The sequence below is a fragment of the Anabas testudineus genome, chromosome 8 (assembly GCF_900324465.2).
Source record: "Anabas testudineus chromosome 8, fAnaTes1.2, whole genome shotgun sequence".
Taxonomy (NCBI): Eukaryota; Metazoa; Chordata; class Actinopteri; order Anabantiformes; family Anabantidae; genus Anabas; species Anabas testudineus.
Genome location: NC_046617.1, coordinates 16,002,546 through 16,022,913, shown reverse-complemented (window position 1 = coordinate 16,022,913; position 20,368 = coordinate 16,002,546). Strand labels below are relative to the sequence as shown.

Below are 20,368 nucleotides of genomic sequence, written 5' to 3'. Positions count from 1 at the left end.
TGGTAAAGTGCATCCTGCTTTTATTTCTTTTTAGCAGAGTCCACCTGTGGCAAATTAAATGGATTGGACATCATTTAGTAAGTCACAAAAACCAAGCCATAAAATCCAAATATTGTACTTTTACTCCACTACATTTGTTTGATGGTTTAAGTTACTAGTTACTGTACTAACTAGTTTCAGGTACAGAAGATGATCATCTAATCAGGTCGAATGTATTATCACTTATCCCTGCTTTTGCCAGCTCTACACCAGGTCTGTGGCATTTTACGCATGAATTATGAAAAAAACAGATTTGTTTAAGATTGCTTTTATTATTCCAAATTGTGAAAAACACTTTTAAAAAAATCAAAGCAAACAAAAGTTTGCTTTGATTAAAAGTAATGAACTGTTCACATATGAGGAAGCCATTAAATAAAAGAGTATCTATAGATCACAGCTAATAAAAAAGAATATCTTATCTTATATCTTAAATAATCTCAGTGGCAAAGACATCAGACTTTATACATGAGATTGGCAACGACTAACACTATAAAGCAGTAAATCTGAGAATATGTACATCTGAATCAGACTCAGCTATCACTGCTGTTATTTCTGCTGCCCCCTGCTATCATCAACCACTCTGTCAGTGACTACACTGTCAGTCACTGCATGTGTACATTTAGTTACTCGCTATGATTATTTTTGTTTATTTGTTTGTTTACTGTCTGTTAAAATACAACAGATAAAACCACACAGTGTGGGTTCACTGTTGCATGACGTGCACATACTACATGTGGTCAGAAAAAGCTTTGACTGTTTCCATGCACAGTCGTTGTTTAAAACACAGTCATGTTCATCACAGTGTGTCACATATACATTTTTATCTACATGAATTAACTTTGAATATGAGTTTTTGACATATTTACATCAGGGATTCTGTGCATGGCTGCCACTATTGGCCAACTTGGATAAAAAGTGTCAGCATTCAAAGAGGTTTTGTGTTATATTAATATATCTTTTTATTAATATTTAGATTTTTTGCCAAATCTTTAAACAGTGAGAGTTTATTAAACAACACTACATTAATGTTTTAGCATAGCAATAGCATAAGATTCTGTGTGGTTTAAATGCATTGTCGTCAGTGTTATTTCTACTTGTGCTTGCCGGTTGTTGTGTATTTCTAACACATCTGGTTGTCACTTTGCCATCTTGTCCATTAATCCATGCACAGGAGTTCTGCAGGGACAAAAACTGGCTACCTAAAAGAGCAAAAAATCTAATCCAATTTTATTAATGTAGCCTAACAACACAAATCACAAATGTACTATACAACACTCTGTAAGTAGTCGCTGATCAGGGAGAACATCGAGCAACAACTTCCAAGATACGGCCTGAGCTACGTGGCCTCCTCTCCACCATGGAGACCTAGAAAGAGGGCAGACCACACAAACAGACAAGAGGCAAACCCCTAAGCAGACCATTCACACACAGAAAGGCTGAGTGAAAACAGAGAACAGGGAGAGAGGCACACGGCCTGGACGCTCACGTGCTGCAGAGAAAATAACGAGGGTTAGAAAGAGATGCAGAAGAGAGAGAGAGCTCATTAATGGTTCTTTCTTTTCTCTGCTGTACCTTGTTAAGTAGAGCTAGAGCGGTGCACAGTGAGACTGAAACGTGCAGCTCCATTCGCTGTATTACATTAAAAATCCCAGTTATCAGTTGCATCACCAGTATTCTGACCTCTTATCAGGCTTCGCTCAGGGCCTCTGCCATGTTGGGCAGCAGCCTCCATCCAAACCACAGACTGACACAACAGTAACACTTTCCTGTGGCAGATTATTTTCCTCAAGGGCCTGTGGAGTAAAACCAAGCTTTGGTTTCTGTTTCTTTCCTCAGAGGTCACTGGTTACTGTTTTTCTGTCCTCTATAAGCTCCATATCCACTGTAACCACCGCTGTGTGAGTGTGATGGTGTGTTATGTGAAGGCATGTGCTCATCCAGAGCTGGTGGTATATGAAATATGTATGGTGTGCCGGCCGTCTCACATGAATAAATGCATGAAAGTAGGTCATACATGGACAGAATGGAGATTGATGCCTGCACAGAAATGCTTGCAAAGCTAACTGTGTGGAGCTGAGGTCTACAGCGTGGCCCAATGCGTCTGACCCGCACTTGGGCCTTGGTGGGATCTCAGAGCCTGGACAGGCTAATGCAAGTCTATATCCCGTCTACGTGTGTGTGTAGGTCTGATAGAGCATCATGCATTGTGCACGTAGGCTCTCACTTGTTTACAGCCCATCTAGGGCGCGGCTTTATCCCTACTTTATATGCGCGCACCGAGTTCACCCAAGTTAAATAAGTACACACGGCCTACTTTTCCCAGCTCTTTCGCTCAAATGCGGAGAGAGAGAGCCCCACAGAGACAGAGGGAGAGGGAGAGACACGGCTTCTCCATGCAGTCTGCTGCTGCTGTTGCTGTGCCAATGCGCAAACAGTCCACGCCGTGGGATAGGTCTCCCCAAATTGAGGCTGCGCTCGGAACGATCATGCGATTGAATGACGAGCGCGTCATGCTTGTCTTCCTCCTTTTCTGTCCTGTGCGATCAGTGGCTCTGTGTTCCGCAATCCCCTGGGATACTGTACCGCCCTCGATGGCTCTGCTATCTGCGCCTCGCTCACACTGAATGGCTGCCTGGAGCAAGGAAAGGCGAGGGGAGAGAGCGCTGCGTCTCCTCCTTTGAACCAACGCTCTGCATCAACTTCCCAGCGAGGGGGTGAGTGAGTGAGTGCCGTTATTTGAGGCGTCATGTCGGGGTCCACCGGCAGAGGAAGAGGGGGGACAAGGATCTGTCCCGGTGTCCTTAGTTGCCGCCATGGATTTAGGTGGTTAATGATGAACAGTCCGGCAGATACGGGACAATAAAAGTTTGGGATAAGTAGCCTGTCCAACATAGGGGATGGCTCCGCTGGCACGGTCCTAAACTTTCGCCATTTCCAAGCAGTTAATTCTAACAGATCCCAGGTTGTAGGTAAACGGTTAACTTCACGTGGCTCTTCTACACAAATATGCGAAAATGCGATGGCAGTCGGGGTGTTTTTGGCTCGGCAGCCCCTGGGCGAGCACCGGCTGTAAAAGAATCGTGCCTTGTTGTGCTCCCACCCCCCGCTCCGTGCCGCACTGGTTCCGTCTGGCTCGCCCTCAGCTGCTGCGTGTCCTGGGATGACCTGTTGATGTCGGTAGAATGGAGAATGGCAGGGGGAGCGATTTCCCCCATCACCAAAATATTTAAATAAGCAACATTTGGGGCTTGACAGCCGGCGTCGCAGCGCAGCCACCTCGTCCGCTCAGCCAGTAAGTGTCTTGTTTATGTTTGGCGTGTATCGCGGAAATGCTTGACATTGTGCAGCCGGGCTGCGTGTGCGTGAGGTGGATGGTGCGCCGGGGCGAACCCAAAATATTTAACAGTGGTGTTAGCATAGCCATTAGCCACCTCCACAGGCCTGCTGCGGATGGGAGAGGGCACCAAGCATGTCAGCGCTGTCGGCCACGGGAGAAAGAGGGGGACCACCAGCGGGAACTGGTTTAGATCAATAGGCTTGGATGCAATTTGACGGCACGTAAACAGTGAGACACCATCGGGTTGCTGCCATCCCGTGTCGCCCCCCCTCCTCCTCCTCCTCCTCCTCCTCCTTCCCTTGCGTCGCCTCCCGACTCCGGTGCACTCCGCTTGGGGAGGCTGGCACACGGCGCGCTCACCCCCGATGTGCTAAACATCTCCTCATCTGATCCCCATTATCCGGCATCCTTTTCCCCGTTTGAGCATTTCTGTGCAGGCGAACCACCGGCGGGAGCGCGCAGGGCATGCACGCGTAAAGCGTCAGTAATGTGGAGTGAGAAGTTTAGAAGTTTTTAATTCAGGGTTTTTTTTTTTTTCACTGCTACAAGAATAACCACGAATCCCAAAGGGCCTGTGCGTTTTGCCTTGACTTGATAGGAGAAGCACAGCCGTGCAGGCATGGGCACATGAGAACCAGGAAATGCCTATAGAAGGAATGCATTGTGTGCCAGCTTCAGTAATGACTCCACACTAATCATCCACACAGCAGCACTGGAAGCTTTTCTCTCCTAGAGCTGGATCAGCTGGAAAGTAGTCAAACGGTGTTAAGTTCTCAAAAGAGTTGATAGCTGACCCATCATAACATAAGCCCTTTAACGCAGGCGGAACCTTTTGGAGGCTTTTAAGGTCTTAAGTGTGTTTTATGTTTGACCTACTTTAATCTCCAGGGTGGTTGGTGGGACATCGAACCCTCAGTGTGACTTTGAGTCTGTTTAATTCGTTCACATGGCTGCATTTCATATATTTGATGGAATAAGGACCCGAGATGATCCCGTTCGTCTCTGCAGGCCCCTCTGCCCCTCCTTGGTGCATGGAGACACACATGCACACACACACACACACACACACACACACACACAGAGTCACATTCTCGCTCACTGTCAGGGCAAACTGTGCAAACACACCCTGCTCTCAGCCCTGTGTTTGTGTGTCTTTATGTGCACGCATGTGTGCTTACTGCGGCTCGCCAAACTGTAAACAAGCAGTATTGTCTAATGTCTGTGTGTGACTCAGTGTGCCTTTTGTGGGTTTGTTTGAGTTTGTGTGTGTGTGTGTGTGTGTGTGTGCATCTGTGTTTTAGTATGAGGGAGAGGGAGCTTGAGTGAGACAGAGACAAAGAGAGCATTTCTCTTTACCCTGGAGCTTGGCTAGTTCCCAAATGAAAGGCTCTGGATATGATGGGGCAGCTCACTCCGGCCCTCATCAGTCAGTCACACCAAAGTTGGTTATGTGCCCCTCTAAGGGTGGTCTTCAATCAGTGTGTTCTCATAGCAGCAGAGATCCTTTGTGTGGCATGTATACGTGAGGGTGGGTGTTTGTGCAGCGTGCATTCGTGCAACACTTTTAAGTGGTAAAGCATCTGTGCAAAAAGTACCTTCATCTGTGCGAGCACACTGTAGTGCCGTGCAAGCCTGTATCTTCATCGAAATATATTTATAGAGTATCATAGAGTATCGAGCAGTAGCACGGCGTGCACACAGGTTCACATTCACAACAAAGGCAGCGTTAGTTCACTTTGATTTCGTATTGACGGGCTAATACAGGAGTCTTTGAGAGGGTGCGGGGCAAGGGGGTATGTTTGCCTTCGTCTGTGTAGAGAGGTGAATGGAAACATGCTATGTGGTGTTTATTTAGGTTACATACACTTCTGCACATAGAACAACAGAGCGCGACCCAGTTATCTCAGGACGCAGGGTTTTACAGCTCGTAGGAGACAGAAAATAAAAAGGCTTTTACTGAGCCTGCAACGCTCGAGCGATGTATACGATTAATGCGATGTAGATTATCCATGCAAGCTTCAACAAAACTTAGTTTCAAATATCACTGTCCTGTGAGCCTGCCAAGAGCCTCCAGTAGGACTGTGTGAAGAAATATCTGTGGCCTGTGTCAACTGGATACGCCAAGGGATATAATTCTTATTCAGGACTGCTTTGTTTTTCTAGAAAAGAGGGGTTCCATCATGAACAATTTTGCCTAGCAGTAACAAAAAAACAAGTTTCCATTAGGTTTATGATCCACTTGGAATGACTGTGTAGCAGTGGAAGACTGTCTCCCACTTTCTGCGTCCATTAATGCGAGTGCCGGACATTCCTCACCTGTTTTGTTTTAGGGCTGTTCTCCTCGAGTTTTCTGTTTGTTAACAGAGTCCTGCTACATCACACCTCCTCCTCACATTGCCTACTTATACCCCCCCCCCCCCCTTCACACAGAAGACACATCACAGGATTAAACTGTTTTTTTGTCATTTTTTTGTTGGTGGGTCTGCAGCTGGAACCGTTATCAGGCGAAGGGACTAAATGCTGACGCTGGTAGATCCACGTGAAGTTGAAGCCATGTTAAACCACCATTATCTGATCTGTTAATGTGACCATGTTATTTCTTTCTCTTCCTTCCTTTACATGTTTTCCTCTCTGTCTCGCTCTCTTTTCTTAACAAGACCCTTCGGTGGTGTGCGTAGGCGCACCATGGCCCAGACCCTCCAGATGGCGATCCCAAACTTCGGCAACAATGTTTTAGAGTGTTTGAATGAGCAGCGGCTGCAGGGACTCTACTGTGATGTCTCTGTGGTGGTCAAAGGCCACGCCTTCAAGGTAGTGACAAGACATCAAGTTATTATTGTTTTCATTATGGAAATGACTCCTGAATTGCCAGTGAAGGAACTTGACTAACTGTGGAAACACTTAGTCCTGTAGCCCAATAACAGTTATGTTGCATGGACGATTGAAGGCCGATGTAAAGTGTGTATACTTCAGAACGAGTGCTGATTGGATCGTCTCTGCAGGGGCAGTGACTGGAGCTTGTAATTTTGTAACTGTGACGGACAGTGTGTCATTCAACACTGAATGCTGATAAACGTTCACAGTCTGCAGGTTTTTATCCCAACACACTCTGTGATTTGGATGATTTTCATCCTCAGTAGTTTAACAGTATTATTTGAATCACTTGTAATCTGTTGTTGGAGTGACAACGTGCACACACGTGGCCTCCTTAATGCCATGTCATTTCCACTTAAAGATGATTTGCTTTAGCAAATCTTTCTTGTAGACCTTTAATTGTGGTGTTCTAGTTGAACGTCACTGATTCTCTCATCTAACATTTCAAACGAAAGCTGAAATCAAAAGAAAAGATTTCTCTTTACTAATTGTCTAGTTTTTGATTCTAATTAATGCAGTGGGCAGTTTAATAAATAGTGTTTATATTCATACTTACACATTACATTACATACAAACTCTCTCTTATGTGGAATAATTTAAAATGTTTTATTGCTAAAAACCTAAAATCCAAAGTGTGAGTTCATGTTCTGGATCAGCATTACTGAGGTTTTAATAGGAACCCTAACTTATCTTCTTTTGTTTTAGGCTCACCGGGCAGTTCTGGCTGCGAGCAGTTCATATTTCCGGGATCTTTTCAGCAGCAGCAGCAATGGTGGTGGTTGCAGCAGTAATGAGACGAGCCCGACCGTAGTCGAGCTCCCACCGGCTGTGCAGCCCCAAAGCTTCCAGCAGATCTTGGCTTTCTGCTACACAGGCCGTCTCAGCATGACGGTGGGGGACCAGTTTCTTCTCATGTATACAGCTGGGTTCCTGCAGATCCAACAGATCATGGAGAAAGGCACCGAATTCTTCCTCAAGGTAAAACTACAGTAGTTTCCAGTAGAAACTTGTCAAAGCCAGTAATACAACAGCTGGGACATATTGTCTATAAAAAAGATAATAAGCTTTTAGGTTGTCCACAAGTCAAATACAGAAACCAAATGCCACTAACATCAGCTAAAGTGAAACAGCAGCGAACATGACAAAGTAAAACAAAACTATTAACAATATTACATTTGGAGTTAATAGTTTTTATGCTGAACCGGCCTTTACGTCCACGTCCATTAGTGCAGTTTGTCATTTTGCTCATGTATGTTGACATAAAGTTGATGTATACGTTGTCTTCCAGGTCTCTTCACCCAGTTGTGACTCCCAGGGTCTTCAAGCAGAGGAGACCCCACCCTCTGAGCCCCAGAGCCCCGTAGCGCAGACGAATAACAGTGCAGCCCGGCCTGCTTCCTCCCAGACACCGCTCCCTCTGGTATCGCGAGTGAAGACAGAGCAGCCGGCCAGTCAGCCGGAAGCTGCCACTCCCTACTCGGTGGTCTGCACTCCTGTAGCCAAGCGGCTGTGGGAGGGTGGCAGCAGTCGAGACGGAGGTGGGGCCGGCGCAGGGGGAGGAGGGGCCAGGAAAGCAGCCCGTTACTCCCAGGAGGCAGTGCGAGGCAGTGCCATCCAGAGTCCTGGAGCCCTCGGACTCACCATGGGCATGGGTGCTACCACAAACAGCCTGGCAGGCATGGTGGCCAGTGGTGGGCTTAGTGGCAGCACCGGCACCAACGGGAGCTTTGCGTCGGGTCTCGGTGTATCAGAGGGTGCCAGTCCTGGCACTCTGAGTACCTACACTAGTGACTCACCCATTAGCTACCATGATGATGAAGAAGAGGAAGAGGGGACGGACGAATGTGCTGAAGAGCAGTACAGGCAAATCTGCAACATGTATACTATGTACAGCATGCTCAACATGGGAGCAGCAGGTAAAGAGACAAAATAATGAATGAAAAATGTACTCTGTTCACATTGGGAAAGATCTCTTCCCAGATGTTGCATTGTATTTTAATGGATTTATGGTTTGTGCTGTAGGCTGACGAGCACAGAATATTTGTCTTCTGTGTCTAAATGTGATGTGGTTTTATTCTAATTTTGCAGTATTGTGTCTCTCCAGCTGCTGGCGAGCGCGTTGAGGCTCTACCGGACCACACAGAAACACGGGGTCGCATGCGAGGACGAGATCTTACATGCCTCCCCGCAGAACTCATCGCTCAGATAGGCAACCGCTGCCATCCCAAACTGTACGAGGAAGGCGATCCTGCTGAGAAACTAGAGTTAGTCTCAGGTACGGTATGTTTGGATTTGTGAGCATCGAGGAACCTTTTAACTTTACAGTGGAGCGGTACAGTTAAACAGTAAAATAATCATGCAGGAATGTACCAAAGTTACTACATTTAAGGACAGTAACATGCATGTTTAGAGTCATCAAGTGACTGGGTTCACTGTGCAGATTATGCAGTGCTATTGCACATGTGGCTCGATGTGTTTATGTCGAGGATATCCTGTGACGGTGTCTGTGTTATCTTACAGGCTGAGTTACATACCTTTCAGTATACTGTAAGGGTGTGAGAGAAAGCCTTGAAAACAAAAAGGAAAGAAAGGTGTTAACACATGCAAAGACAGTCTTGCAGGGTATTTTAAAAGTAACACAAAAAGCAGCAGTGCAATTATAGAAAAGTATTGTGCTTTTTATAATAAATAACACAGCTATTATTTTTGCTTTTGTGAGAAAGATGCCTTTAAAATAACAAAGAAGCAAAATGAAACCTCCATACTACTGTATGACATCTGAAGCACAGCTCCCTCACTGCGCCCCATTCAGTCTGAATCAGAGCCGTTACTAGAACAGTTTACAAGCTTTATTATTACTGTAGATTAATCACAAAATCTGAACCTGGGCTGGTAGAAAATGCAAAACTGGTGATAAGTGTTACAGATGTCTGGTGGCTCATTTGTTTGTTGTTGGTGTCTTTGCAGGTACTTCTGTGTATATATCACGAGCCCAGCTCATGAACTGTCACGTGAGCGCTGGGACCAGACACAAGGTGCTGCTGAGGAGGCTGCTGGCCGCCTTCTTTGACAGGTTTGTTCTTTGTGTCTGAGTCTATTTCTGCAAGTGTTTCATGTAAAGTTAGCAAACGCTTAGTTTTAATATAGAAGTGGAAGTTGTTGGGTTTTTTTTTTTTCGTTGTTGGGTTTTTTTTTTTTTCATCTGCATACATAGGAGGGATGGAACTATTTTAGTTTTCCTCTGTTCTGTGTTCTGTGCTGCTCATTCCTATTTTGATGTCCCAGGAATACTCTGGCCAACAGCTGTGGAACAGGCATTCGCTCGTCCACCAATGACCCGAGCCGCAAGCCCCTGGACAACAGAGTACTGCATGCGGTCAAATGTGAGTCTACATGTTTTCCTGACTGTGGGTGTTTGCCCACAAGCTTGCAGTTTCACCATGTGCTCGTAAGATTTGATATAGAGAGAAAAGTGGAGCACATGCTTTAATATAGTACATAAAAAGCACTATTGCTGAATTTATTAATTAGCTCTTAATTATCAATCACTTAGCCGTTAAACGTTTTCATTTCCTTGTAGTAGTCTGGGATAAAAATGCAGATGGTAAATTATTCACCACCTACTGCCCCCTTATGATTAAGATTAGGTGTTGCTTTGGGACTAAACGTAATAACTCGCAGTGGCCACTAGAGGGCAACATCTGCTATGAAACTGAATGCCAGCAGCAGAGGGAAAACAAAACTGGTCTGCTGAGATGTACTGTACGTACAGCACAGATGAATATGTCTCTAGACAATTAAACTGCAGTCGTATAACTCCCAGATGGCTGAGTGAAGTTTGGGCTGATGAACGCAGATTTCTCATCTCATTAGAGACAGTTATAGGACAGCACCACATGGTTTAGTAGATCTGTTTATAACCGACTTCATTTCTAAGTACACTCACGTAACAGGGCCTACAAGAGTGCTGCAGATACTACTTATTCTACGTCTGCATAAAACTACCACATGGGGGTTGTTTTATTTCTTTGTGTTTAAGCAGAGAGAAGTGATATTTGGGGAATTAGACTTTGTGGCTGATATCTGTTAAATATAAAGCTGCAAACAGCGGTTGGGTTGATTTGCTGTCGGACACAGCCAGGCTGACTGTGCCAGTTCCCCAGTGGAGAAAACAGAATTGAAAGAGTACAGATATGAGTGAGCACCACTCACTTCTACTCAAGGAAGCAGTTAACATTTCCCTCGAGAAGAGAGTTTGTGATATTATATGAAATGTTATGGAAAAAGCCGGTTTTCATTCTTGCCTGTTCTTTTGCACCTGTTAATGTTTCAGTGCCTGGTTCTGCTTCATCAGGCTGATTCTTTGCCTGTTTTTTCCTTTTTCCTTCCAGTTTATTGCCAGAACTTTGCCACCAGCTTCAAAGAGAGCGAAATGAATGCCATTGCCGCCGACATGTGCACCAACGCCCGGCGTGTGGTCCGTAAGAGCTGGATCCCCAAGCTCAAGCTACTGATGGCAGAGAGCGACGCCTACTCCGCTTTCCTTCCCGATGGCGTCAAGGCGGAGGACGACACCCTGGGGGCGGATCAAACATTCGACCCCACCTCTCTGGATGCCAATGGCGGTGCTGGCATGGAGTCAGGCGGCTCCTCAGGTGAATCACTACCAGGTGTGGGTGGGGATGGAGGACCGTTATTTTGAACACTGTGTCCGGCCAGGGTAGAAGGTTGGTGACACATACCAGTATTCCCCAGTTCTGCTTGCCTTCTCACTCTTTGGCCCACGCTGATCTCTCACATCTGACTGTCTATACTACACTGCTGGGGTCAACAGTTGATACCCTGATGTAACCAGGACGTGAAAACTTAAATTTTTTGCTTTATGACTGTACAATGGAATTAGTAGAGAGAAGGGAGAGGGTGTTGTTTTCTCCTAACTGCCCTCTGCCTCCCCTTGTCTTTTTAAGATGTGTAAGCGCATCCACTGTTGCATATTAAATACATTCCCTGACATGCAGGTGGTGGGGGGAGTGACCGCAGCCTGAGGAGGAATAAGGGTTGACTGTAGAGACAGGCTAGAAGTAGAGGTGGTGAATATATTGAATGTAAGTGTCAGTGGCATTTTTCTCTATGCAAACCTGACAACTTGTATTCCAGCCTCGTGAAAGGAGGTCAATTTAAAATCGATATGTTCTTAAAATCAATTAACACTACTTGTTCTTCCTCCATTTGCATCTTCCACTCATCAACCTGCAAGTATTCTTGTCCCCACCTCCCCTTTTTCTTGATACCAGAGAATCTCAGTCGTGTACCACTGTGCGGTGTCTTAGAGACATACTGTATATCTCATGTTTCTCTGTTTTCTAAATTTTTAGCACCCGTGTCTACGAACTGAAAAGTGATCCAGAGAGAAGGGGGGAAAATCTTTTTACTGAGATGATTGTAGGGCTACAGTTAATCAAAGATGGTCATATTTTTAGAAGACAAACTATATTTATACAAGTGCCCATGCCTAGAACGGTGTGGGCAAAGAGAGTGAGAGGGATTGTTTTAAAATCTCGATCTTCATTGTTTATTGAAAGAAGTCCAAAAGGAAAAGTGCTATTTTTGCAGAAAAGAGGAGTATTATTACACAGTCTTATTATAGGACCCTTAGTCATTTCTTTTTATCTTTTATTTTACAGTACGGAGTGATGTAATGAGCAGTTGAACTGCTAAATTTGAAGCATTTTATCTTCTGTTAAAAGGAATAATAAGACTGATTCGGCTGATTTGACTGTAGTCTGTGATCACCATTTCTTGTTAGGTTCTGAACCTGCAACATTTGCCTCCTTCAGTAAAAACACTGGCCCACATTATGTCCAATTGCTTGTAGAGAATCTAGAGATTATATTGATGCGATAACTCGACTAGAAAAAAAGCTGCCGACTCTGTGAAAATGCAAAACTCAAAGAAAATAATTATAGATAACGGAACGTGCCTTTTTAAATGCAAATCAGTGGGTGCAGTGATGTCAAGAAGGAGGCAATATTGCTTGCATCAAATAGGTTTTATGGTACTATCCATGTGTGTGAGACATCGTTTGTTGGTAAAGAATGTGTATTGCATAGCTGTTTCTTTTGCCATGGAGTTTATTCATTCATGTATCTAATGCACCACCTCTTTAACGCGGACATTAGAAATGGCTGACAGTTTTATTCTGGAGTTTGAAATGATTTTGCACCTTCCATGTAAGGTTAGAGTGGAGGTTTCTGCACCTTATTGACAAGAACCAGTGGTTCATGCACCTTTTGAGAAATGTTGTGTAGCAGTCACCCCCGTTTAAGGTGGAAATTGTAATTTTTTTGTTTCCATGTCTGCCTGTGTTTCTAATTTTAAAAGTGGCACAAGCACCTACTGTAAATGATCAAGAAGACTGTTGAGTTAAATCCCAAGTGTTCTTCCTTTCTGTTGCTGGATGCATCTGATTATGAAATGTCAATGACTGACCTTTTTTCTTTTTTTGTTTTATATGAAAGTTAGTGTTTGCTAGAAGCGTTTGAATGCATGTTGACCTCAGATTAGAAGTCAGTACAGGGGTTCATCGTTTCTGTTGCAGGTGTATATACATGGGTCTGACTTTGGAATGTGTTCTCTCACAGATGACTGATTACTGTCTCCTTCTGGAAAGACTTTTAAAGAGGTTCTATTTTTCTGAAGACTGGTACAGTGTAAAATCAGAAATGCTTCTTATGCTTCCTCAAGGCAGTTGAGTTAATCTTACTGAAAATAAATAACTAGAAGCGTTACAGATACAGCTCAGCCTATTTTCATTATTGTTTAAAATTATAATAATGAGTTTACTTTGGTGCTTTGACTAGGAGATGTGTATAAGGACAGAACAAACATGCAGTACCTTGTAAGTATTCAGGAAGGTTAATGACAATAAAACCTCAGTTTTGCATTTGACTGTAGATGCAACATGAGCACCCCCACATACCTCCTTATCTTTAAAGACTGTTGTGCTTCCTGTCCTTCATGCAGCTGGTGTCCTGTCTCACTTCCGCAAGTTTATTCATGTGTTTCAGAGAGAGGCGAAGCTGTGGTTTTGGGTAGTTAAATCTGCATTATAATAAGTAGATTTAATTTGCTTAGTGGCTTTCAGCTGTTTTTCATTCCCCAAAGTCAACATTTCAACACTTTTTAATTGTGACAGTATTGACGTTGGCCTTAGAAAATGTGTTATTTAAACAAAACAAAAAACAATTAAGGTTTTTATCCTTAGAAAATGAATCTGCTGTAATACCCGATACCTAGAAAATGGCTTTAAATACAGAGTAAAAGAGCCAAGTCACGAGTTAAGAGTTGCAAGTTCCTATAAATCTTATGTAAAGAGTCAAATAGAGACATTCAATCTAGACGTGAAAAAAGAATTCTAACCAATTACAGTTCAGATTCATGTATTTAGTTACATGATTGTTGCTATTTATTATGTCCCAGTGAAAACAGAGTGCAAGTGTCATTAACACTCTTAAAATAAGAAGAACAGAAAATCATAAAGAAGCAATAAGAGCTTTAACTAGCATCCAACAGTGGCTATGATGCACAGTGACCTAGTGAATAACTGGTACTCCATTCAGAGTCGCTGTCTGGAGCTGAAATGTCACCAGTGAATCAGCATTAATTCTAAGGACGCCATGTTAGTCTACTTTCAAAACAGCAGCAGTCCAAATATGCAGCCCAGAAATGTCCACACTGCACCATCGACAAAGTCTGAATATGCTGCTGCTGCTGGGCCTCGTGAGCCTTGTTTCAAAACACCAGTTTAAGGCTTAAAGTATGTTACAATTAGGTTAATCTGCTAGTTAGATGGAACTAAGGTTACAGTATGTTTAACTGTACTCATTGGGCCCTGGTAAACATTAAGCTCGCTGATGTCCCTGTCTCACAACCACTTGTGTAGTTCAATGGGTGTGCAAGTGTTTCACTCTGTGTGCATTTGAAAAGAGAACCCTTTCATGGTGTGTTTACCTGTGTGTTTCAAGCAAAATGTAATTTCCAATTTCCTTTCAGCAGATGTGTTTACATTTCACAAACCATATAAACCTACACACTTGAATGGATAAGGCGTGGCACGGCATGGGAAACCTTTTGTCACTAAACAGTATACATATATATATATATAAATATATATATGTATGATTACATAACTGTATAGATAAATACTGTATATTATATATAGACACACTCATAGAGGTCAAATTGTTTGTTGTGCACTTACAGCATGAGGTATATATTTACCCAGAAACAGTGCTTCTTCACACCCTGTGCAGTAATTGATCTGCCCATGTCTTCGCCCCCCGCTCCTCGCCCTCTGTAATCCCGTAGCGCCAGTGGACCTCCTGTACTGCTCATCCTATTCTTTCTGTGTTCCAAGTGCCAATAACTTTGTGAAAGCCCTGTAACTGTGACCCAACATTATCAAATATAATTGCACATTAACGACTGTAAAATAAATAAATACAAATCATAGAGAAAAATGTCAAAATGGATTAAATAATGAATATCTTAATAAAAGATTTGTAACAATTTCTCTCGGACTCTTTTTTACTGTACAAGTGTTTATTTTTAAGTTTTAACATTTGCGTGGATAAATGGACTGTGAAATATGAAATGGTTTCATGTAATGCAAATAAGCATTTTTCATACACGCTGCATGCATGATTGTCTCTGTTCATGTTCCTGCACACTTCAGTACTCACACCTGGGGATGGTCACGTATTTTTTTCATGCTTAATGAACATCTCATCCCGCACAGTTGTTTCTGTCTTCATTTGGCTGCAGTTTTGCTTTCATTCTTAGTATACAGTGCGCTACATATGTAAAAAATAAGCTGTCTCATGGGGTTACGAGCATGTAAACTCAAAACATGAAAAGAGAGCTAAATATGTCTTTGTTTTTATTAACTTAAAGAAATGCCAATATGGTGATTTTGTATAGTATAAAGTATAAATCCAATAAACAATTGGTACAACATTAAGACATTTTAGGGCATTAAATTTAAAACAGGCTTGGTCCATTTTATTTATAGTAAAAGTCATTGCCATGGACATTTGAAGCCTGCATAAAATGACAAATGACATTATTTCTCATGTTAGTGTTACTATTCAATAACATTTTATTTGTATAGCGCCAAATCACAACAGAAGTCATCTCAAGGCACTTTACAGTCTTTAAGGTTTAAGATCGTACAGAGTATAATTGTATAGAACATTACATAGGAAACCCAACAATCCCATTTGAGCAAGCTTTAGGCAACAGTGGAGAGGAAAAACTCCATTTAGTGGAAGAAACCTCCAACAAAACCAGGCTCATGGTGGGTGGCCATCTGCCTCGACCGATGAGCAAATTCAGAATGATGCTTTGTAATAACTTGAATATGATCCATGTATGAGACAAACGTTTAGTTTCACCTCCTTAAGCCTTTGATTTGTCCCAAAAGCAGACACCAGTTCACTTTGAACTTGTCTTGTTAGAGCCCCACCTAATGTTTAAAGGCTGACAAGGCAACCGTGGAACTGAAGTGGGAGAGACTCAACTTCTACTGGAGAAGCCCTAAAGGGCAACAAATGCAATGTACAGTGCAGCTGTGAGTTTTTCCACCTGAATAGAAGAGGGACAGCTGCCTGCAACACTCTTCAAACACACTGATGCTGACCCGTGCAGATACGCAGAGCACTGAAATATCCACTATCTCCATTTACTGTGTTGCCACAGTAATTAACTGTGTTTTATCCAAAGAAACTGCTTCTGGGAATGACTGTGCTTGCTGTGTGTTTTTTTTTAAATACTTTCAACAACCCAGTAGTATCAGGCAGCATTTCATAAACCCAGTGTGTAACAGACCAAATAACAAACAAACTAGCAAATGGCTGGTAAAGAAAACGAAACATTAAATGGCACATTATTCTCAGGGACTGCTGGAAACTAAAATAAAGCTGGAACCCATTTTATGGATTGTGGCTTGAAATATGACTTCACTTTACAGTAGTCATTGCCCGTCTGCTTGTTGTGATGTTCTACTGCTCCCTAGTGGACTAACGATAATGAATATATATTTAAATCGAAATTTAATACAGATTTAATGTCTGAAAACAGTTCTTTACAGCAGTCTGGTTACATAACTGTCAGCCCACATGCAAACCGTCCTGTCTCCCCAAAAACCTGGAATCACCAGTGAACCAATAACTTTGTGTAATAACATCCTTCAGCCATAGAAGACACTTGTGCCACAACACTGTGCTGTACTCTTTGTAGACCTACCCCATAATGAGTCACTCATTCACTTATCGTGAATTTAGATATGCACTGCCCGTTCAAAAGAGAGTCACCACCTGGACTTAACTAAGTAAACAGGTAATGCAATGATTAGATAATTACTGCATGGATGATTGTTTTTCAGCTGGCAACAAGTTATTTAACCCAAACTGATTCAGTCAGTATCTCCTCATGTCTTAAACAACTATTTCTGAAGACACATCCTGTGGTCGTGGAAAAGATGCCATTTCATTAATTCTGCTGTAAGCATCATATTCACCACTGTAAATAACATGAAAAGGTGGGTGAGCTTTCACCGGCCTTTAGAAGACGTCAGCATACTTAGAATTTAGAGACACTCATTCTTCTTAATAATTTATTACAATTGTTACCTAATAATAATGGTAATTACCTAATGCTTGGGACTAATTAGTGTTGCAGTTTGATGCTTGTGTGTGTGATTGGTAGCCCAAGTCCTATCTGTTGGCGCCACCTAGTGGTTAGCCAACATTATCCCTGACCATATTGTCGTCAGGTAGGTTTTTATTTATATTGTCACCCTGACTGTCCAAAAGTTGTTCTCTGCTCCGTACATATCTTCCATGTTTCCCTAGTTTTCCCTATGAATTACGTTTTATGAGTTCATGACAGATTGCAGAGCTCTCTGAAGCAAATTCTAATGTCTGTATATCTAGAACAGTAATATGATTATTGATAAATCAAGTATGATAACAACAAGGTGGTGCATCAAATTACATATATATATATATATATATATGTGTGTGTGTGTGTGAAACAGAAGGTGCTGTGTGATGCTTCGACCGGACCTACAGGCATCATAAGCCTTCAGAGTTCAGTTCCAGAAGATAACCACATGAGGGCCCTCCTTTACAGAGATGGACTGAGATGTTGGATCAGGGCTTAAAGGTTATCTTTAAGCAGTTAAAACATCAGTGTGAGATCAGGTTCATGTCTGGCCTTTTGGGTGCTTCTAGACCCAAAACGAGCAGTATCTTTAAAAGAGGAAAATGGAATTACTGAATTACTTGTTACTGTGACAGTAATGTTATTTCTCTTTCACATCACGCCTTTTCGTTCTCACTCTATAGACGAGCAAATGTTTTACAGTTGGAAATTTACAGCCTGCAACTGAGCTGTGCTGAAAAACTGCAGCCACGCCAGAAACAACCAACTGCATATCTGCATACCTCACATTCCTCTGAGAGGACCTTTTAGGACAACATGCAGAACAGCAGCTTCTGTTTTCCTTCTTCTGTCTGAACACAAACCTGTAAGAACGCAAATCTGCATCTCAGAGTACTACTAACAGGTAGTTTTACACTGTCGTGTTTATGTATCAGGCCTAACTGCTAATGGAATAAGGTATTATGCAGTTTCTGGTCACTGTATTGTAAGGTATGGATTCCATTTCCCCAAATATGAGCTCGGGGGAAGTGACGAGCCCTGATGTAATCCTCACTACTATTACTTTAAATGGCTTCAGGAAACGAGGGCTTCCACACACGTCATGGGTTTTCCTCTGCATGTACCTCAGGAGCAGGATGTGCTTTATATGGGCATCTGTTAACTCACCCCCTCCCTCCCCACCTCCTGTCTTTTTCCTGCCAAAGGAAGCAACACGCTGGGGGATGGGTGAGAGTGGTTAAGAGCTCAGAGACCGGTGCTTTCTTGTCTATTCCAGATTGCTGGGGCAGTAGAAGTCCCTGGTGAGACTAAAAATAGACAGAGATATGTAACAGGTTCGAGTGGGCTTTAAAACAAATGCACTGCTGGGGTTTATACCCTTTTATACATCTTCACATTAAACACTTTAAATTGGTTATTAGCTGGATTCATTAACTCTGAGCTCCTGCAAAACAAATGACCTGCATGTGACAGAGCTGATTCAGTGAGAAGCAGCAACACTATTAGTACCAATGTGCAGTTTAGAGGCTTAAAGCAACTGAACCTAGTTGGATTTCACGTAGGGATTTGATTTAATGGACCTACATATAAAAAACTACAAGGTGTAATGTCCTAATGAGCAGCAAAAATGACAGGTTGCACCTTTAGCTGCTGCACAAACGTTCTGGTTTTTGGCTCTTTACTTGTCATTTGTGTCACATTGTTTTTATATTATTTACTTCAAGAGGAGAAAGTGGAAGAGAAAGTAACCAGTGTTTGAACATCTTGTTGTGTATGAGAGTGAACTCAGACACATCCATCAGTTTCGTTCATGTTTTGTGTCTCTCTCACTCCAGCAGCTGAAAATAGCTGCGTTCACTGCCCAGTTGTTGCGGGACTGGATGAATTAGTAGACCTGGTGTGAGGCCGGGGGGCGGAGCCCCGCCGTATGACGCTGGCTGGGTGACGTCAACGAGGTGATAAGTAGTTGCCCTGCAGCCAGTCTGTATTGTGTCTGTGTGTGAAGTCACAGGGGAGAGACCCGACTCTGCAAATTGAACCTCTGATTGTTTGTCTTGGACTCGGTTGAACACAAGCTGCGCCATGGAGGTCAGTGCTGAGGCCAAGAGGATCATGGTCGTTGCTCTGGGGAAACTGTACAGCTCCCGCACGCAGCGTGGGGGTCTCCGTCTCCACCGGAGCCTCCTGCTGACTCTGGTGATGAAATCCGCCCGGGACATCTACCACGAGGCCCAGACGACGGCAGAAACTGTTCCCTCAGATGATGAACAACAACACTACCCGGCTGAGAAGCCCACGGAGCCTACCGGCGCGCTCCAGGAGCCCCAGGGTCATTCTGCGCTTTCTGTCGAGCAGCCTCGGACTTCACCACGGGACGAGGCCGTGTGTCCCCCCTCACAGCTGCCCTGCCAACCACGCACTCACAACGGCGCAGAAAACAAGGAGAATGTGTGCCCCACTGGCCCGGCTCAGCACTCGAGGAAGAGACGGGGCGCGACGGCCGCCGAACCGGACTTTCTGCCTTGTAAGAAAGCAAAGCTTGAACAGGGAAACTGCCCCCAGCAGCTCATTGTACACGCTGTTTTGATGGACTACGTGACCTGCAGTAGTGAAATGGGAGCCCCCCCTGCCCCCATGCCTCTACAGAGGGCTGTTGCAGTGTGTTGACACCGTGCGTAAAGAGCAAAGGAACCAAACCTTTTCTCCACGGCCTGGGAGCCTGAACGCGTCTGTCGTGGCCCTACGACGTGCTCGGTTGGCTGGACACCTTGGACGGTCTGTCCCCACAGTCTGAACAAGCCGGGACACGTTAGGGGACCCTCAGAAACAGACCACTTGGTGCGTAGTGGTCCCAGAGACTTTGGCGTAATTAATGGCCACAGCTGAGGGACTGACTGAGCTGGCCAAAGGCGGAACTGGAAGAAACTGCTTCCCCTGGATTTTAAGCTGTTTTTATGAACGTTTACACGAATCTGTTGTATAACTCTAAACCCTTCTCAGCATTTTGATGAGTGTGTTAAACCTACATGTGTCAGAAGTTGATGATCTCAAGTGTAAAAACAATTCAATGAACACAACTACCTCAGTATTTATTAAACCTTTTTACTGAATCTGAATCTTAAGTGTGTTTATGTCATACTTTATATCATAATTTCTAGGAGGGAAACTGAAGCATATGATGATGATACGTATGTAGTGACAGGGGGATGTGATGTTCAGTGGGAAACTTGCTTTTGGTGCAAAAGTATCAGTGTGAAAGTGGTATGTGGGTGTGTTTGAAGAGTGACAGGAAACAGCTCTGGGTGTGAAGAAGTTTGCTTCCCTCTCCACAGCTAAACATCCCCCACACTGATTTGCAGAACAAAAGCTGGGACAATTCAGGAGATTGCAGTCCAG

The 20,368-nt window shown here is 43.5% G+C and overlaps 2 protein-coding genes and 1 long non-coding RNA gene across 4 annotated transcripts; 2 read left to right on the top strand and 1 right to left on the bottom strand.

The window, feature by feature from the left end:
• Positions 1 to 1,079: 1,079 nt before the first annotated feature.
• LOC113156371 lies at positions 1,080 to 1,698 on the bottom strand. The gene is made up of 2 exons (XR_003298297.1): positions 1,612 to 1,698; positions 1,080 to 1,528 (listed from the first exon to the last, which is right to left on the bottom strand). It is a non-coding gene; the product is annotated as an uncharacterized LOC113156371 (long non-coding RNA).
• LOC113156360 (nucleus accumbens-associated protein 1) lies at positions 1,527 to 14,822 on the top strand. 2 transcript variants are annotated; one of them, XM_026351457.1, is made up of 8 exons: positions 1,527 to 2,753; positions 6,034 to 6,187; positions 6,956 to 7,228; positions 7,539 to 8,166; positions 8,355 to 8,525; positions 9,218 to 9,323; positions 9,536 to 9,633; positions 10,642 to 14,822. In XM_026351457.1, the coding sequence occupies exons 1-8, from the start codon at positions 2,536 to 2,538 to the stop codon at positions 10,950 to 10,952; spliced, it is 1,959 nt and encodes a 652-aa protein (XP_026207242.1). In that variant the 5' UTR covers positions 1,527 to 2,535; the 3' UTR covers positions 10,953 to 14,822. The 2 variants fall into 2 exon arrangements, with proteins under 2 accessions (XP_026207242.1, XP_026207252.1); XM_026351467.1 differs by having other exon boundaries at positions 2,615 to 3,331.
• A 4,155-nt stretch (positions 14,823 to 18,977) lies between these two features.
• Positions 18,978 to 20,079, top strand: ier2a (immediate early response 2a). The gene has a single exon (XM_026356092.1). The coding sequence runs from the start codon at positions 19,055 to 19,057 to the stop codon at positions 19,637 to 19,639; it is 585 nt and encodes a 194-aa protein (XP_026211877.1). The 5' UTR covers positions 18,978 to 19,054; the 3' UTR covers positions 19,640 to 20,079.
• The last annotated feature ends 289 nt before the right edge of the window (positions 20,080 to 20,368 follow it).